Here is a 19,937-nt window from a genome sequence, read left to right as displayed (position 1 = left end):
AGGAGAGGCCACACGAGACCCAGGGAAGAAGGCCATGTGAAGATGGAGAAGGAGATTGGCGTGATAGAGCTACAGGGCAAGGAATGCCAAGGATTGCTGGGAGCCATCAGAAGCTAGGAAGTATTCTTCCCTAGAGCCTTTGGAGGGAGTGTAGCCTTGCCAACACCTTGATTTTTGACTTCTAGCCTCCAAAATTGTGAAACAACAAATTTCTGTTGTCTTAAGCCATTTGTTTGTGGTGTTTTGTTATGGCAGCCTTGGGAAACTAATATTGCACACAAGCACTGTCTCTGGCTTCTACCCTCTAGAAGTCAAGAGTACCCTGCTCAGTTATAACAAGCAAAAATGTCTCCAGACATCGCAGAATGTTGCCTGGTTGAGGGAGCAAAATAGTCCCCTCTCTACCCCTTGTTGAGAAACACCGTTCTAATGGGGCAAAAATGATGAGAGGACTGAGCAAAGTGGGATGAACCTGGGTTTAAATTTCAGCCCCACCCAGAAGAGCTACGTGACCTTGGGAAAGTTGCTAAGCATCCCTGAACCTCAGTCTCCGCGTGAGTAAACTGGGAGTTAAAAAGGTACTTGGGGGACTTCCTTGGCGGTCCAGTGGCTAGTTTTCATTTTTTTCATTTTTCAAAGCATTCTCTTGTTGCTTTATAATCGTGATAGCTGCTTTATTTAATTTCCCTTCTCTCGGGAATTCCCTGGTGGTCCAGTGTTTAGGGCTCCTCGCTTCCACTGCAGGGGGCACGGGGTCACGCTGAGGCAATGAGGGAATATGTCGAACGTGCTTAGCACAGCGTCCAGCCCTTAGCGAACGCTCAATAAACAGTGACTGAGGGCCTCCCTGGTGGCGCAGTGGTTGAGAGTCCGCCTGCCGATGCAGGAGACACGGGTTCGTGCCCCGGTCTGGGAAGATCCCACATGCCGCGGAGCGGCTGGGCCCGTGAGCCATGGCCGCTGGGCCTGCGCATCCGGAGCCTGTGCTCCGCAACGGGAGAGGCCACAACAGTGAGAGGCCCGCATACCGCAAAAAAAAAAAAAATAAAAAATAAAAAAAATAAACAGTGACTGAAAGAGTAACTGTTGTGTTTTTATTAAGCAATACTAATATTACCTAATGGGTAATAAATATATTAAGAAATAACAATGGCAATGATCATTATCATTATTATTTACCATTTGCAAGCTGAGTCAGTTTTTCTCATCAAAATCTACTATGGACTGATGAGAAACCCGGGCAGTGACTCTCAAAGATGGAGGAGGTGCTGGGTTTCCCATCTTGGCATCCTACTTTCCAAACTCCTTCTTTCTCTTACTCCATCCCACTTGAGCCCGAGAGGAAGCTTGCAAGATGCACAGGGCAGTCACTTAAAATGTGTCATCCTCATTTCACAGAGGTAGAAATTGAGGGGCAAAAGCATTGAGTGACTTATCCAAGTCAAGTGGCCAGTAGCCAAGTCAGGGCTGGAACTCTGGGCCCCTAAAACACTCTGCTCCTTGCTCTCCCACCTCTAAGGCACCCTTTCCCTCACTTCTTTTAGATACTTGGCACTACCTCCCTGGGCCTGTCCAACTTATGACTTGGTGGTTCCAACAGAATCCAGCTCATGGTGGGCAGGACTGGATACATAGTCAAGTATTGTCTCTACCAGGGTCTACTAACAGGCCAGGAGCTGTTTCCTAGAAGGTGTGAAAATTCCTGCCGTGGATTGCATGGTCGGTCTTGTTCCAAAATCTCAGGTCCTGCACTGTTATTCTCCCACTGGATCTTGCTTTAAGCTTCACGCTTTTCCCACCACGAATGCCTCCAACACTGTAAGGCCTGCTGTATCACATAGCCCAACTGACAGGGCTGTTGGCACCATAGCCGGACCTGCTGCAGAGCCCTTTCTTGCTTTGAGCCCTCTTGGGGCTGGCACCCATCTGTACCACGGGGTATATGAGCATATTAAGCATTGCTCCCTGAGCCCATCCCAAGAGGCCTACCAGCAGAGAGAAGGTGGTGGCAGGGCTCAGTCTCTCTGCTATCCTCTCTAGTAAGTCCACTCTGGCCCTAAAATTGTGCATCCTAAGCAGCAAAACGAAAGTCCTTCTTTGGACTTCAGTGACTATGTGTTGATGCTAACACATGTCTCTTGCGGGGTGGTGGGGGTCAGGGAGTGGTTGACCCTCATTCTAAGCATTTTATCACAGCTTGCTTTCTAACCACATCCAGGCCCACCCTCCCTCAAAGAAGTCTGCCCATCCTGCCCTCTGTCCTCTTCCATCCTGTTGGGAGCAGACAGACAGCAACGCTGCTGCCTGGCAGACCCTTGTCTGGAGGCACATGGGTGTAGGAGTCAACAGCATGGACTTGAGTTTAGCTGGAGGGTGACTCCATTCCTGGGTGGCCACTCATCTAAGCTACTATATTCCTCAGTTTCCTGATCTGTAAGAGGAAGACAATGGTACCAGTTTCATAAGACTGTTTTGAGAATTAAATGAGTTAATGACTATAAAATGGTGTGAGGCACAACGCTTGCCACCATCATCACTCCAGGTTGCAACAGCTGGTTTAGGGTCTATCTCCTCATTTAACTAGAAGCCCCCTGAGGGTCAGAATGGTCTGCTCCATACATTACCCCAGGATACTCAGGACATAATACATTATCACTATTTAGAAATGTCTCTTGAATTTATACCCATTTAATAATCAGCCAAGTTTTTTCCTTCCAGGAATGCAGGTTATTAGTACCTGAGAGAAACTGCAGTGAGTATATATGAAGTGCCAGGTGGCGAACAGAGTAGAGGCCTCACAGTGAGGTGCAAGAAGCAAGACACTCCGACAAATCGAATGAACTTTCTGGGTCTTAGTTTCCCAGTTTGGAAAAAGAGAAGAATAGATACTATTACAAGGTTGCTGCAAGGATTTTCATAAACCATGCTTAACACGGTGCCAAGGGCATAGTAAGTGCTGAGCAAACAGTAGCTGTTATTATCATCATTTTAAGAATTATTGTTGAAAAAGTGAACGGTGAACGCACTTACGTGTCTAGCCAAGGCCGGTAACCTCGCTCTGGTCAGCGCGGCGCTGGGCGGGAACGCTGGGCGGGGCCTCCGAAGCCCCGCCCCTCCACGCACGCGTCGGGTCGCCGTGGCAACGCACTGCTAGGTCGCAGCCAGAGTGACGTGAGGCCGCTAGCCCCACGGCGCTCTCGGCCATACTCGGCGTTGACAAGGGTAGCTTCGGCAGCGATGACGGACGAGGACTCTGAGGCTTCTGCCAGCGAGGCGCAAGCCCAGGATGAGAGCGAGCTGCCTGTTACCCAGCTGTGTGGGCTGGTGGAAGAGCTCAGGTACCAGCCTGCCGGCTTCAGGGGGCGGTCCCTCCTCAGCGTGTGGGCTCGGAGCTTGGTCCAGCACGGAATGCTCCAAGTCCGCATTGAACATTGAGGAAACTGAGACCCCCAAAGTGGGGAAGACGCTTACCTTTGCTCTTTATTCCCGTGTTTCCACTGCCATGGCGCTAACAAGCCACTGATGAAGCCAAAAAAAGAAGGTGGTGCGAAGCCCAGAGGGTAATTGGTGAAGCCAGAGCTTCAGCCTAGTGGGTCTGTCTGGTGCCACACAGTGTGCTTAGCCGCTCCTCTACTGTGCGGCGGCAGCTTGGACCAGGTGACCTCTAAGCCTCTTTCCAATGCTAAGATTCTATGCTAAAATTAATGTGGCAGCAGATAGAAAGGAGGCTATTGAGATGTTTTTAGTATGAAGCAACTTATATCTGAACCTGAGTATGAGCATGGAGGTGGACAGCAAAGAAGGACTAGCTCAATATTCTGTATTTTTAGCAGTCTGTTTTAATATCTACTATAGCAAGTAAATTGGATGTCAAGATTCCATGATGTTGTTGAGGTTAATTGTACAACTTACTGGTCTCACACAGAATACCCTGGCCTGGCAGCTGAATAGGTGTTACTTCAATATATTTATAAATAGTTTAGGTCAGAATTGAGGTATTATTGCTAAAATAACTACAATCTTTTGAGTGCTTATTATGTGCCAAGTATTTTGCATATATGACCTTATAGAATGGCACATAACCCTAGAAAGTTGGTGAGGAAACAGACACAAAAGTTAAGTCACTTTCCTACAGTCACACAACTAGTCAGTGGTAGGGCTAAGATTAAGACCCAGGTGTAACTCCCCAGCCTACACTGGGAACATGACATATGCTGAAAAAGAAAGATGCTTTGATATATTGGGCTTTTCTGTTGAGCCTTTCCCACTAATCTTAAAATTCAGCCAAACAGGATTTTCAGCTCAATAAACAGATATTCAGCTCAATAATGTATGCAAATATCAGAGCTGTTCTCTCTCATATATACATTTACATACATATGTGTGTATTATACACACTCATATAGAACATACATGTATGTTATATAAGTTAAAAGGGTCATAATCTTGGCACCTACAGAATAAACTAGATTTATTATCTCTAGTTGTTTAAAAACCATCTATTCAAAGCTTTTCCACCATTTATAATAGACTTCTAGTGGATACTTCACCCATTGCATGCTGGAAATGAAAGAGCTGAGAAATATAAACCAAAGGAAAAACCTCTGAAGATTGTGGATATGTGTAATTTCAAGTATTCAGTAGTAATTCAGAAGAAAACTCACAAATGGGTTAGAAGATACTTGAAGAAGGTTGTAGCAATTTAAAATATATAAGCATGTCTCATTTTATTGCATTTTGCTTTACTGCACTTTGCAGATATTGTGTTTTTTACAAAATGAAGGTTTGTGGCATCCCTGCATTGAGCAAGTGTATTGATGCCACTTTTTCCAACAGCATTTGCTCACTTCGTGTCTCTGTCACATTTTGGTAATTCTTACAATATTTCAAACTTTTTCATTATTATTATATTTGCTATGGTGATTTGTGATCAGTGATTTTTGATGTTACTATTGCAAAAGGATTATGACTCACTGAAGGCTCAAATGATGGTTAGCATTTTTTTAGCAATAAAGTATTCTTAAAGTAAGGTATGTATTTTTTTTTGACATAATGCTGTTGCACACTTAGTAGACTACAGTATAATATAAACATAACTTTATGTGCACTGGAAAACCAAAAAATTTATATGACTCACTTTATTGCAATATTTGCTTTGTTGAGGTGGTCTGGAACTGAACCTGGAATATCCCTAAGGTATGCCTGTAATCCCAGTGCTCTGAATTTTGCGGCTCATTAGATGTATTTTAAAAATATATAGAATACTTAAATTGCATTTACTGTGTGCCAGACACTGACCCAAAGTCTTTGCATTTCTTATCACAACGCTCAATGATAGGTGCTGTTATTATTCCCATTTTACAGATGAGGAAAGTGAGGCACCAAGAGGTTAAATATCTTGCAGAAGGTCATACAAAGCTAGTAAGTGTTAAATACTAGTTATTTGGGGTTTAAACTCCTATTGGTGAAACTTACTTAGGCACCCTCTGTCTTGCAGCTACAGAATCTCTGCTCTCAAAACTGAGACAGAGATGTTTGAAAAATATTACAATAAATTGGAGCCCAGGGACCAGCGACCTCCAGGATTATCAGAAATTAAAATATCAGGAGCAGAAATTGCACAGGTATGCAAGAGAGATCTAAGAATTCTTTTATTCTGTTTGTCCCTTTAGATGCAAGTGGTGGTTTTTGTTTTTTGTTTTTTTTTTTTGCGGTACGCGGGCCTCTCACTGTTGTGGCCTCTCCCGTTGCGGAGCACAGGCTCCGGACGCGCAGGCTCAGCGGCCATGGCTCACAGGCCAAGCCGCTCCGCAGCATGTGGGATCTTCCCGGACCGGGGCACAAACCCGTGTCCCCTGCATCGGCAGGCAGACTCTCAACCACTGCACCACCAGGGAAGCCCCTACAAGTGGTGTTTGTTATCCATTTTTGGTGTTCCCTCTTGGCCAAGTAGCATATGACTTTCTCACTGTTCTACTTTTGATTCTTCCTTCCCCTCCAAGGTTTCTCTTTCAAATGAGCATGAAGGGAATCAGGTTCAACTCACAGTGGACTGACTCTCACAGAATATCTTAGTTAATTTGAAATAACTCCCTTCATTTTGGAGACCCAAACGTGTACAAGGCCTGGCCAGCCACATACAGGAGTGAAAATGGGCCTGGTGTGGGCACTGGAGAGTTCCTCCCTCATCTAAAAGGGCCAGCCAGACAACCTGGTCTTGCCAGAGCAGCTGATTTTTCAAGAGAAGCTGGAAATCTGGACTATTTTGGTAGAAACCTCTGATTTTCAAATGTGGGTAATTAATTTCTTTTTAATTTAAAACTGCATATAGGTCTATTTTTTTGAGGGCCAAACAATGTCATCTTCAGGTCCACACATTCCCTGGGCCACCTGCTTTTGACATTTGGCTTCAATGCCTAGGAAATCCAAAATTCTTGTCTTTTCGGTTTTTGCTGAACACCGTGGCCCCTGATGCAATTTCTCTTCTGTGTTCAGTTTGGGCAGCACTGAGCTCCAGGCTTTCCCTGACACTGACTTGAGTGCTAGTCTATAGCAGGTTCACGGTTTTCCCACCCTCAAGACACGTTCCCTTATTTATTTTCAGTTCATTGTCAAGCATAAGCCTTTGAAGTATTTGGCACGGTGCCTTAGGTTGACTTGTAAAATGAACATCACCTCAGGCCTAATATCCAGAATCCTTTCACATTGAATTGGTTCTCTCTGGATGTCATTCAGAGCGATTTCTAGCAGGCCTGAGTGGTCGTTTTGATGCCCACCTTAGGCTGCTTTATTGCCAATTCCTATTTGACAATGGCTTTGTTTTTCTTGTGTTACAGTTACGAGGCAGGCATAGATCCAAATCCCGCGTAAGTCTGGAACGTGTAACAGGCCTCAGCGTGGACCAAAAATTCAAGCTTGTGCAAAAAGAGCTGGATGACACAAAGAGTGAAATAAGGCACATAAGGGCAAATGCCAAAAGGGACCTGCGGCATCACGAGGTATACCTTCCTATAGGCTGTCGTCCCTGGGCTCCCCGTTTCCACCTCAGCAAGAAGTACCTATAGTATGTTCATATAACTGTTGGTGCTTTGAGAGAAACACAAGTAGGATAAGATAAGTTGAGGGCCTACCTTTAAGGAACTTACCACCTGCTTGAGGAGATATCAAATTTTAAACTCTTTAAGATGAGAAATCTCAAAATACACAAATGTAGAGAAGCTAGCACGGCGAGCCCTTATGTATTCCACACCCACACGTAACAGTCATCAATGCATGGCCACTCTTGTTCCCTCCATATCCCTACCAACTTCCCCCTCGTAATAGGCCACTGGGCTATTATGAAGTGAATCTTAAACATATCATTTATCTGTAAATATTTCAATATATGTCTCTAAGATTTGGATTCTTTAAAAAAAAACCCATAACCATAATAACCATAAATGCCCTTAAAAATTTATAATAATTCCTTAATAATACAGTGGGCTGGAGGTTTAAGTCAGTGAGTTGGGTGAAAAATCCCTTGTCACCCTCCATATGCAGCATCCGTGACCATGGTTCATGTCTTGTTGGAGACCACTGCAATCAGTTTTCCTCCAGAGGAGGAACATTGCTGTTAACTTGGTTGCCCATGGGATGAAGTTGTTGGCTTGCATTTGGTAGCCATGTTGTATGAAAAATAGATATTTCTGTTCTATTTCTAAATTTTTCCATTTCTAAATGGAGGCACACACAGAATCACACTCATTTCCTTGAAAGAGATGGATCAGTGGACTCATGTCTCCATTGATAGAATCATCTGTACTGCATAAACCTATCCTTCTTTCCCTCTCTCCCTCTCTCCCTCCCTCCTGCCCTTTCCCCTCTCTCCTTCTTTCTCTTCCCAAACATGCATCGTTGAATTCTAACATGTTACAGGAGGTCAGGATGTGGTAGCTTTGTCCTGATATGCTAGACTGTGTGATTAAACATCACAATGTGGGCTAGGGTGGTCAAAGAAGACTGTGTTGAGGAGGTGGGGCTGGACATAGGACTTGGCGTGGCCTTGAAGAATGGTGGCATTTGTTTAAGGAATAGGAAGACAGGGGCACCCTAGGTAAGGTGAATGACATGAACAAGGAAGTGGAGGTAGGAATGAACATGGCAAGTTAGGACCTTGAGGAGGCTGGTGTGATTAGAGAAGAGGGTGCTTTGGGGGCTATGGTAGGAAATAAGGTCGAGTAGGGCTGTGAGACCTTGAAAGCCAAGCAGAGGGGCTTCTCTTTGATGTCTTAGAAATCAGGACCCCAGTGAGGATAACTGAGCAGAAGAGCGATGCATAGGAAGTAGCATTTAAGGTGGATGGATGTTCTGGCCTGTGAAGATGATGGGGAGGGAGGAGGCTGGGGCCAGACGCCGGCCGGAGAAGGAAGATGCTTTTGCTTCTTGGTGCCCAGTGAAAAAGCCTGAACAAAGATGATTTGCTCTGCAGCTACTAATTTCGTTCTTTGAAATAATGTACGTGTGTCTGTGTTTTCTTATTTAAAGACAATCTCTGTCGTAGCAAAATTTAAACATACAGGTAAGCTAAAAGAGGAACATTTGAAAACATCCACAGTCTTACCACCTAAGACTTGTATTTGGCTCTTGTATTTTTCTCCTAGAATTTATATTATTTTCTATGTGTGTATGAATTTCTTTATAAAAAGGTATCATTATTTTGTAGACCATACTTTTCACTTAATAATGTCTTTCCATATCAATACATAGATTCATTTATAGCATCTTTTTAAAAATTACAGAGTGCTTCTTTGCCTCCCCACTAATCCATCTTTCCAGATATGACTGTGGTTAATGTTTTGGCATATAGCCTTCTAGATATTTTTTATATATATGATATGATATTAATGTTATAATTTTTAATGGATAAATAATGTTTCAGATATGGAAATACATATTTCTGGAGATACTCAAGGCCCTGTTGTTTTTTTTTTTAAATCCACCCTCATCACCTCTTTTTTAAAAAAATTTATTTATGTTTGGCTGCGTTGGGTCTTCATTGCTGCTCGCGGGCTTTCTCTAGTTGCGGCGAGCGGGGGCTACTCTTCGTTGCGGTGCGCGGGCTTCTCATTGCGGTGGCTTCTCCTGTTGTGGAGCATGGGCTTTAGGTGTGCGGGCTTCAGTAGTTGTGGCACGAGGGCTCAGTAGTTGTGGCCCGTGGGCTCTAGAACCCAGGCTCAGTGGTTGTGACACATGGGCTTAGTTGCTCCGCGGCATGTGGGATCTTCCCGAGCCAGGGCTCGAACCCGTGTCCCCTTCATTGGCAGGCGGATTCTTAACCACTGCACCAGCAGGGAAGTCCCAAGGCCCTGTTTTTGTTTGTTCTTCCCCTTTATATCGAGACTATAACTTTTTTGAGGAATGCTTTTAAATAATAATATTCGTATTGTCCAATTTGTATCTTAAGGATATCTTTCTAAGACTAAGAAGAAACGTTATGCATTGGGACACAAATAGGTCACCCAATACATCTAGGTTTGCTTAGACAGCTATATCCTTGAGAAATTTTGTAAACTGTTCTCTCTTTGTGCTGACTCCCCCAGGCTATCATTGAGGAAGCTGAAATTCGGTGGACCGAAGTTCAGAGAGAAGTGCATGAGTTTGAAAAAGATATTCTAAAGACCATATCCAAGAAGAAAGGGAGTATTTTGGACACTCAGAAAGTGATGAAGTACATTGAGGACATGAACCGCAGGAGGGTGAGTGGGCAGGAGGTTAGAGCTTAGAAGGGGAAATAGATTCATAGAACGATGACACAGAAGTGGCCCACGTGAGGCAGCCCCACTCCATTTGGTCCACTGTAAATGCTGCCCACATATGCAGATTTTTTGTGTCCCTCACAGCATGTGTGTCTTAAAATGCAAGTTTATCAAGTCTAAAATCAGTCAGGCAGCATGAATATTCATAGTATCTCAGACCGTATGTAAGTCCTCTACATAGGAACCTTCAAGTTGCGAACTTTCAAAGATGTGAACGTGCGTTATAAACCTACAGTACAGTACTATACAGCTGATTGTGTTGGTTGGGTACCTAGGCTAACTTTGTTGGACGTACAAACAGATTGGACTTATGACCACGCTCTCAGAATGGAACTCGTTCGTATGTAGGGGACTTACTGTATTTTGCTGTTTGTTTCAAGATCTGATGTTATCTTGAGAAAGTTGTGAGTCTTATCTAGGCAGGTGACTACGTGGCATGCAACAAGTAAATCTTAATTTCTTTGAGTTCCATTATTGTGAGAATGAGACATAAAATGCTCCTTCTTTTCCAAAGGTTTTGTAGCATATCAGACTTTGGATCCTGGAGATAGATAGAGTCACTAACTGTAACATGTTATATGTAATAAAAATTATGTAAATTACCAAGAGAATAATAGACCAAAGAATCATAAATCATTTTGTCAGTAAAGGCCCCTGTACCTAAAGATATACCCAAGTTATCTTGAATTTAAAATCAATAGAAAATTTGTATGGAGCAGACCCAGTTTCCTCTGCTTCTTGGTCATGAGTAAAATACCATAGCAACACCAGCTTGAGTAGCCATAAAAGACTTAAAAATAGGTGACTGAATGTTAGGGCTCAAGGTTTAGTTTTGCAGCCCCAGACCTGCCAACTTTTCAAACCAACAGGGAAGAAGAAGAGCAATGGATTAAAATTTGCTTTTATTTTTCAGGATAATATGAAGTATAAATTATGTTTGAAAAATGTCTCTCTCAAAGTCCAGAGGAAAAAGATGCTTTTACAATTGAGGCAGGTATGTGGCTTTGTCTTTCTTTTTTCTAAGGTTACTGTGGTGTGTAGAACAACGTCTTCCCAAAGATGTCCACGTCCTAATTCCTGGAGTCTGTGAGTATGTTACCTTACGTGGAATAAAGATTGTGCAGGTGTGATTAAGTCAAGGATCTTGAGATGGGGAGTTTATCGTCGATTATCTGAGTGGGTCCAGTGTAATCACAAGGGTCCTGATGAGAGGGAGGCAGGAGAATGAGAGTCAGAGAAGATGTAGTAATGGAAGCAGAGATCAGAGTGATGCACTTTTAAGATAGAGGAAGGGATTATGAACAAAGGATGCAGGCTACCTGCAGAAGCTGGAAAGGGCAAGGAAACAGATTCTCCTCTTGAGCCTCCAGAAGGAATGCAGCCCTGCCAACACCTTGATTTTAGTCCAAAGAACCATTTTGGACTTCTGACCTCATGAGCTGTAAGATAATACATTTATGTTGTTTTAAACCCTTGAATTTGTGGTCATTTGTTACAGCAGCAACAGGAAACTAATACAGTTTCTGTGCTGGCAAATCTGTAGATGGAGGTGGCTTGAATTTAAAAGACCCTCATGACATACTTATTGACTCTTTTGGGGAATGTGGCCTGGGTGGCACAGTTAGTAGTATGCCTTGGTAAGTCTTTGAACAGCTGACCTTAAAGGCTCCTGATTAAAGGCAGTAAGGCAGACGTGGCACAGGGCCTCTAGGATGTGGTTACATAGCTCCATCCTCTTTTAGCTCAATATTTGTGTTATTAACTCATTATATGGGCGCTGATGGTATGTGCATCTGAGGTGGCCACTGACAGTGACACAGAGTTGGGCAGGAGAATTAAGATGTCTGGGAATTATTGCTTGATTGACTTGGGATCCCAAAGGTTCAACAGGCTGGGACAACTTTAACACACGAAGTGACGAAGGACAAATGTAAGGTCCTCCACTTTGATCCCCCCAAATATCTGCACAGGTGCTGGGTGGCTTAGTCATGGAGAAGCTGATAAAGTCCGCTCAGCTGGGGGCAGTGCTGCAGCCTAGGCTGCACTCCACAGTGCCCCCCAAAAACGGTTGGTCTCACTGCACTCTGTTCTGAGTAGCCCACCTGGAGCACTGTGTCTTAGGGAGAGTGCCACACTTGAAAGAATCTGTAAACTAGAGTCCACGTAGGAGAGGGAATGGAGAGCAAGGGGAGAGAAAGCATGTCAGAGGACCTGCAACTGATGGGGCCAAGGAGGAGGAGCCCACAAGAGCCATGGCTGCTGTCTCCAAGTGCGCTGGCCGCTGTGGGGAAGAGAACATACTGCTTGGGAGGGCCCCCAGGGTGGAGCTGGGTTGGGGTGAAAGTGTCAGCCAAGGAGAGTTGAGTTCAGCATAAGAAAGAACGTGGCCCCAGCTGAGCTGCCTCCTGATACTGAGTTCCTAGTTCTCTGGGCTTCATGCAAGCTCAGGCATCCTGAAGCATGAGAGGGGAAGCAGATGGATGACCTTTAACCTAAAAGCCATTGCTACACAGAGATGACACTAATGTGGTCCTGCCCTTGCAGGCTCACAGGCTAGCAGGGAGTGGTGATGGTGAGAAAAGGCATGGATGCATAACTGCCATACAGAGGAAACAGTGACAGGGACCGGGAGCCACAGCCTCAGGAGGCTGCGTGGAGGGAGGGATTACCCTCTGGTGTGGAAGATGGGCTGGGAACATATGAGCTAGAGGGTGGGTCAGTTGGGGCTTAAGGAAATTGTTCTGTTGTTTTGGGGGAAAGGGAAGAAGATGCCTTCTAGGAGGTAGTAGAGCATGGGTAGCATGTGGGGATGGGGAACAGACCTGAGTTTGGCTCTTGTGTACCACAAATGTAAGATGGCACAGACCTGGTGGGGCAGGTAAGGTGGGGCCAGGGCTGGGGAGCGAACCCAGTGCACTGATACACCCCCCATGCAGAAATGTCATGGGATCAAAGGAAGGACGTTTATGGGCTGCTTGTCCTGGGTTTTCCAGGTTAAAAACAACTTTTAAATGGCCTTTCTTCCTACACAGCCCTGTTTAGGCGCCACTTCCTGGGGAAAGCCTCCCCCGACCCAGCCTTCCATTCTCTTCTGGGCTGGCTGAGGGGCTTCTGTTTGCCCTCTGCCCCTGTGTGTCCCACTACACCGTGCTATGACCTGTCTGTGAACTGTCATTGAGTATGGGAGTATCATATTTACTCAGATCTCTATCCCTGGTGCCTAACACCATGCCTGGCACCAAGCAGATCCCCAATCCAAGTTTGTTGAATGTCTGAATGACGACTGACTTCCAAAAGCTCACTAGGAATTGCAAAGTGCGAGCCATACATTCAGAAGTCACAGCCTCACATCGTTTCCTCTCTCTGAGCTGTAGAAGGAAGAGGTGGGAGAGGCCCTCCACGATGTTGACTTGCAGCAGCTGAAGTTCGAGAATGCTCAGTTTTCAGAGACATTTGAAGCAAGGAATCAAGAACTGATCCAGCTGAAGCTGGTATCCGGAAACACCCTGCAGATCCTTAATGCATACAAAGTAAGGTCCGCGCTGGTCCCCGGGGCTTCCTGTGCCTACCTTTCCAGCCACAGAGAGGTGCCAGGGCACCACTGTGGTTTCACTGAGAGCCTAGGCGTCCTCCACTCCCCTGTTGCTCTCTGATTTCTCCCGACGAAGCCATGTCTCCTAAAATACTCCGAATGTCCCCACAATCCTGGCTGCACATTAGAACCATCCAAGGAGGCTTTTGTTTTTTTTTTTAAATTAGACAGACTCGCTAGTCCAACCCTGACCAATTGAATTAAGGGGTGAGGGCCATGCATCTTTTTTTTTTTTTTTCCTTAACTCCCAGATGATTTTTATGCACAGTGAGTTTTGATAACCAGCCACATTTAGGTCCCTGTTTAATTTAGTGTGTAATAAGCACTTCCTTGCTTAAAACCCTGCAAAGGAAATCATCTTAGCTATAAATCAGAAAACTACTAAATAATTCCTCATCCACACAGAACCCTTTTTGTAGAGAAAGAGGCACTATTGATAATTAAGCAGAAACTGTGGGCATGAACATGGCCTGTCCTCAGCAGACCAGGCTGCCTGGTCACCCTGCTGGCAACTGTCTGATGCAATAGTCAGCTAACTGTGGGCCCGTGTATCCTGCCCACTGGTCTGGGAGCTAAGGATGGTTTTTACAGAACATTTGCAACTGATTTGATAGAGAACACTCCCTTTGAAACCCAATTAAGCTAAATTGATTTCTCCCCTAGAAATTTCATTCTCCTCAATAGTAGACCTGCATTCCAAAATATTATACTTAATTATTTTATTTTGAATTTTATCAATAAAACATTTGTGGAAATTTGTTTTTTCTCTTGTTAGTGTAGGTAATTACACAGTATGCTCAATTTTGCCCCTTGGCCTGCAAAGCCTAAAATATTTACTATCTGGCCTTTTACAGAGCAAGGTTGCTGACCCCTGGCCTAGTGTCTAGGTGGCAAGAGCGGCCACGGGCTTAGGTAGCTCACAGGTAAGCGTCATTTGGCCCACACAGTGTCATTTAAAAATGTGAATTCGAATGTGTTTAGACTAGGTTTATGTTTGTCCAGCGTTTTCCTTTTACAAATGAAAAACCTGAGGCCGAAAGAGGCAGAATAATTGCCGGATTCAAGCAACATGTTTGTGACAGAGCTTGGATTCCTAGTCCAGTGCGTGTCCCACCTCACCCAGCTGCCTTCCCCTGGCATAACGTGTGTACACAAGGCCATGCTCACATTCTGAAATTCATGTGTCCAACTGGAGAGCCTCGAGGTACGTGGTTACATCACATTGGACCTTGATCTTATCCTGAGAAATCAACTGAGTGGCACAGGGCCAGTCTGGTCTTGTGGGGAAAAGCCAGGGCTTTGGAGTGGAGCTACTGGTTTATAAAATGCAACAGCTAGGTCCAGGGCTCGCGCTGCTTAGGACATCTAAATGCACAGTGCCTATTGATTGTGACACCCAAGCAGCGGCAACACAGGCCACGGTGGGCAGAATGGGAGCCATTCCAGTCAGAATCCCAGGGGCCAGGGTGCCTGTAGGCCTGTTTAGAATAATAGCAAGCAGATGGTGGAGCTGGGAGGAGATGCCTGCTGGAGTCCTAAGGTGACACAGCGAGGGGCTGAGAGAGAAGCAGGCTCACTTTTCTGTGTCTCAGTTCTCAGGCCTCCTGGGGGAAACGGGGCCCAACAACTGTGGGTTGTAGAGTCTGGCCTCACCTGGGTTTGAATGGGGACTCTACTGGGGCCTATGGGCCGATGTGTCACCTCTCAGAAGCAGGTTTTTGTGACTTACCACCAGGACGGACCTCCGGCTGGTCTGTGATGTGTCCCCAGCACTGAGGACAGGGCCTGGCAAAAGCAGGTGCTCAGCATGGATTGTCAAAAACTGCTAAAAATTCAGGTGTATGTTTAGGGGATGGAAGGGTGGCAGGAGGGATCACTTTCATATAAATGTCAAACACCCAAGTATGAGACCTCATTAAAAATATATAGAATAATTTTCCTCTATTACCAAATGTACTGAGTACCTACGGCATGCCAGGCACAGGGCTAAGTGATGAGGGTACAGCTCTGAAGGAGACAGACATGGTCTCTTCTCTTCTATGAGTTTTATGGGTGGGTCTCAGTCAACCCTTTTTCTGTGCTATGCCTTCAAGCCCTGCCTGATGGAGGCTGGTAGAATATAAGCACGTGACTACAGCTTTGAGGTGTCGCTCTTAACTGACTGTAAACTAGTGATCCGTGTATAAACTAGTGGTGCCTTGTGTTAGATAGAATTCCAAGATGTCCCCCAAGACTCCCTGCCCCCTGGTATATTCACCCTGCACAATGCCCAGGGCTCTGGATACGACGGATTCTGTTATTAGGTTCCATTCTGCTCTATGATTAGGTTAAATTAGAGGGCACCCTTGACCTTGAGATGAGGATATTATCCCAGTGGGTCTGACCTAATCCCATGAGCCCTTTGAAAGTAGAGAGTTTTCTCTGGATGAGGAAGGCAGAGATTTGAAGCATGAAGGGAATTCTCTGGATGAGAAGTTCTCCATTGCTGGCTCGAAGATAGAGGGACCACATGGAAGGTGTCTGAGGGTGGCCTCCAGGAGCCAAGGGCCACCTCCTGCTGACAGCCAGAAAGAAAATGGAGAGCTCGGTCTTACAACTTCAAGGAAATGCTTCCCACCAACAACCTGTGAGCTTGGCAAGGACCCCAGGTCCAGATAAGACCCAGCCCTGGCCCACACGGTGGGTCACTCCCTGGGCAGAGAATCCAGCCACACTGTGCTTGGACTTCTGATCTATAGGAACTGTGAGATAATAAATGTGTGTTACTTTAAGCCACAAAATTTGTGATAACTTGTTACACAGCAACAGAAAGCTAACATGCCTTTTCAGAAGTAGCTGCCTCAATGACCATCGTCCTCATCAGGATCCCAAATTACTCTCATTACACCTCCTTGAAGGCCCCGCCCCAGCAGAGCCAGGGGCTGCCTTGAGCTTCCGTTCTTTCCTGCCCTGTGTCTCTAACTGTCTCTCTAAGTTGTCGGGTGAATGACTGTTTTCCCTCTGCTCTCCTTTTCTCCCACCTGACTGGCTGGTGTGCAGTGAAGACCTGTCCTGCCTTCCCTTCCCCACAGCTGACCCCCTCAGCCTGGCCTCTTATCCACTTTTGCTTTCCTCAGAAGAGCAACTTCATGCAAGATGTGGAACAGGAAATGAGCCTTAAAGAAGGGATTGGAGAGGAGAGGAATGGGGAGGGAGGTGGCCCCAAGTGCTCTAAGTTCCCTCAGGCAGGTGGCTCCAGGCTTTTCTGCCAGGTCTAAGATTTGATACCTTCGAGCATTGCCCCAGTACCCTCCTCTCTCCGGCTCCTTTTGGACCCTCCTCTCCCAAGGCTCTTTCCTTAGCTTTAAATGTTCTTCCCACCCCTCTTACCTAGACATACTTGACTTCACCTCTCTTTTTCCAGCATCCCTTTCCCCAGGGAAACCTTCGGGACCAGTGCCCATGCAGTCTTGGTGCTTGGCACGGTTGCAGTTTGGCATTTCTCCTTGCACCTCTGTCAGGGCTGTGAGCCGGCCCCTTGGTGGCCGGGCCTAGGTTGTTTTGCCGACCAGTGCCTGGGTGGGTTCTCAGGGTTTGTTGGCCAGCCCCCTGGAGTCACTGGCTTCTGTCCCTCGGTCCCCTCCTCCTCAGCCAAGCAGAGCACATCCCAACTCCTCCAGGTTGACTCTTCACCACTAGTAGATGGAGGTCCAAAGGGGGCAAACCTAAGAAGCAGGGACCAGGGAGGAGCTGGTGAGGGGCGGCAGCAAAAGATGCAACAGGAAGCTGTGGAGCAGCTCCTGCAGGATCTCTCCAGCACCAGCAGGCCCAGTCCTGATAGGCTTTGGAGACAGTGGTGGAGTCCGTGGGCTGTGAAATCACGCTGCCTGGGATCAAACCTGGCTCCCCCTTGTCTCTGTGACCCTGGGGAAGTTGTTTCACCTCCCTAAAAGTCAGTTCCCTCACCTGTACAGTGGGCTCACAGTAGCATCCACCTCTTCATCCAAGTGAGGTAGTGATGGTGGCCATCTGCCGTGGGTTCTCAGTGTGTCAGGCACTGTGCTCAACACTTTACCAGGTTTGTCTCCCTTTAAGCCTTTCTACAACCCTACAAGGCAACTAGCCCTAGTTTAGAGAGGTTCTCTTAGTAAGTGGTGGGGTAGGATTTGGGTCCAGGTGTATCTGGCTACTTTGCAGGTGAGGACAAGCCTCCTGAGGTCCTCTCCTCCCCTGCCACTTAGACACCAGGATTCTGAAAATCTGGGCAGCCATGAGGGCAGGCCCAAGTTCCTGGTTGGTCCTGCTATTCTCCTGCTTAATAAAGAGCTGTTTGTCTGTCTATCCTTCCTATAGTTCTAAGCAATCATCTTTGCTCAAGACTTGCTGTGTTGTTATATTTCAGAGCAAGCTACACCGAGCCATGGAAATGTCCCTCGATCTGGACAAAGAGTTCTTGTTGAGAAAAGAGTTACTCGAAAAAGTTGAAAAAGAAACCCTGCAAGTAGAGGAGGTAGGAGAGAGTAAAACATACTGTTTCTGGTGTTTTTCTCCTTCTGTCTACAAGGGCTCGGGTCAGTATTCACCAAGATCTAGGCCACCTTGGTTTTTGTCTAGAAAAGCCTAGATCATAAAAACCAAAATAGCTCTGGGTCATCAAATGAGAAAGTGGCCCCTGGAGGCTCCAGTCTGTGGTGTTGCATTTTACTGCCGAGTCAGAATCTACTATCAGAAATCATGAAATCATCTAGAAACTACAGAGTCCAGATGACTCTCAAGAATTCCTTAAGTGACCCATAAGGTACCAAATTCAAAGTGTAGTGTATTCAATCTGGCAAAAAAAAATGTATGATGCATGTAATAATGTAACTGATATGAGAAAAAAGATCACACGGCAAAATATAACTTTCTGTGTAAAGGAGAGAAAGCTCTTTAAACATGGAGCTCTCACTCGGTACGGCAGATGCTCAGATGGCAGACCTGTGACCTCTGTCCCAGGCCCACTCCAGGGCCTGTGGTCACCATGTGAAAATGTGTGGTGTCATCTGAGCTCCCGATATCTGCATTGGGATTGAGTGCTCTCGTTATTTTGTTGAACACATAGAGTTGAATTTCCACCAGTTACACGCACCTAGGATATGACTCAAAGGAGACTTTGGGGGCAAGGTGACGGAAAATGAGCCCTGGACTTGTATTCAGAAGGCCTGGCATCAGGTTTGTGTTGCCAGTCTCTAGCCTTGAGCAAGCCTTTGAATTAGACAGAACTGTTTCCACGTCTGTGAAAAAGACGTCACAGCCCTTGTTGCAGTAATCAGATAGGACGATGCTTTGTCAACCTCTTAAAGCCATTATTTCATTTATTACTATTATTGCCTTGAATGAGCCTGAAGTGTCCGCAGCAGCATGTGTGGCCCCAAACCTGCCTACAACGGCCAAAAAGCCACAGGATTACTACATCTGACTCAGTTTTGCCATGGCATCCGCATCATATCCTTGAAGGAGAACCAGTACCCTTTTCAAAAAAGTCAGTCTCGCTGCAGAGTGGCCGGTAACAAAGGTGAAGCAAAAGTCTGTGTGCTCTCTCCATGCAGAATTCCTGTGGTTCTTATTTGTTTGGGATGATATTTATTAGATTACAAGTAAAACATGAAATCAATTTTTAAAAGCCCAGCATTCACTACTTAGTATATTTTCATTTTGTTAACTTTTTAATAAACAGCTCTATTGGGATATAATGCATATATCAAACAATTTACCAATTTAAAGTGTACATTTGAGTGGTTTATAGTATATTCACAGAGTTGTGTAACAATCAGCATAATTATTTTAGAACATTTTCGTCACCTCAGAAAGAAACCCTGGACCAATTAGAAATCCTCCATTTCACCTCACCTCATTCCCACCCTCCAGACATAGGTGACTACTAATCAGCTTTCTGTCTCTGTGAATTTGCCTCTTGTCAACCTTTCATATAAAAGGGATCATACAGTGTGACCCTTTAACTTTAATAATATTTTCAAGATTCATGTTGTAGCATGTATCAGTACTTGTTTCTTTTTATGGCTGAATAATGTTTCCTTGCATGTACCACATTTTGTTTAATCCATTCATCAGTTTGATTGATATTTGTGTTGTTTTCGTTTTTTGGCTATTTTGAATAATGCTGCTGTGAACATTCATGTACAAGTTTTTGTGTGAATATATGTTTTCTTTTCTCTTGGACATATAGCTAACAGTGGAATTTTGGGTTATATATATGGTACCTCTAGGTTTAACATTTACAGAACTGCCAAACTCTTTTGCAAAGTGGCTGCACCATTTTACATTCCCATCAAAAATGTACATGTGTCACAAAGTTATTTATTTTATTTAATCCTTATAGTAAACTTGAGGCATTTCGTTGTATATATAACTTCAGACACAGAAATGTTAAGTTTACTTGTTCCAAGTCTCACTATATTACATGCAGATCAGCAATTCAAACCTAGGCTCAGACTCTTAGATCTTAATCACTTGATTTATTCACAGCCATGAATCTGCTATCCTGTAGTCATACATGCATCCCTTCAACAATA

The 19,937-nt window shown here is 45.2% G+C and overlaps 1 protein-coding gene across 3 annotated transcripts in view; it reads left to right on the top strand.

Moving 5' to 3' along the window:
* Positions 1–19,937, top strand: part of CFAP263 (cilia and flagella associated protein 263) — a 49,882-nt gene that overhangs the window by 16,325 nt on the left and 13,620 nt on the right. For 2 of the 3 annotated variants that reach the window (XM_082607403.1, XM_082607402.1), the window contains exons 1-7: positions 3,217–3,338; positions 5,498–5,624; positions 6,837–6,998; positions 9,579–9,734; positions 10,708–10,788; positions 13,169–13,324; positions 17,768–17,875. In XM_082607403.1, coding sequence (XP_082463529.1) covers positions 3,238–3,338; positions 5,498–5,624; positions 6,837–6,998; positions 9,579–9,734; positions 10,708–10,788; positions 13,169–13,324; positions 17,768–17,875 — 891 coding nt within the window. In that variant the 5' untranslated portion in view covers positions 3,217–3,237. Of the gene's footprint in view, positions 1–3,216; positions 3,339–5,364; positions 5,422–5,497; positions 5,625–6,836; positions 6,999–9,578; positions 9,735–10,707; positions 10,789–13,168; positions 13,325–17,767; positions 17,876–19,937 lie in introns of those variants that run through there. The other variant, XM_082607404.1, reaches the window with a different exon arrangement.

The sequence above is a fragment of the Mesoplodon mirus genome (assembly GCF_964341445.2).
Source record: "Mesoplodon mirus genome assembly, chromosome: 19".
Classification (NCBI taxonomy): Eukaryota; Metazoa; Chordata; class Mammalia; order Artiodactyla; family Ziphiidae; genus Mesoplodon; species Mesoplodon mirus.
This window is presented reverse-complemented; position numbering and strand designations above follow the sequence as displayed.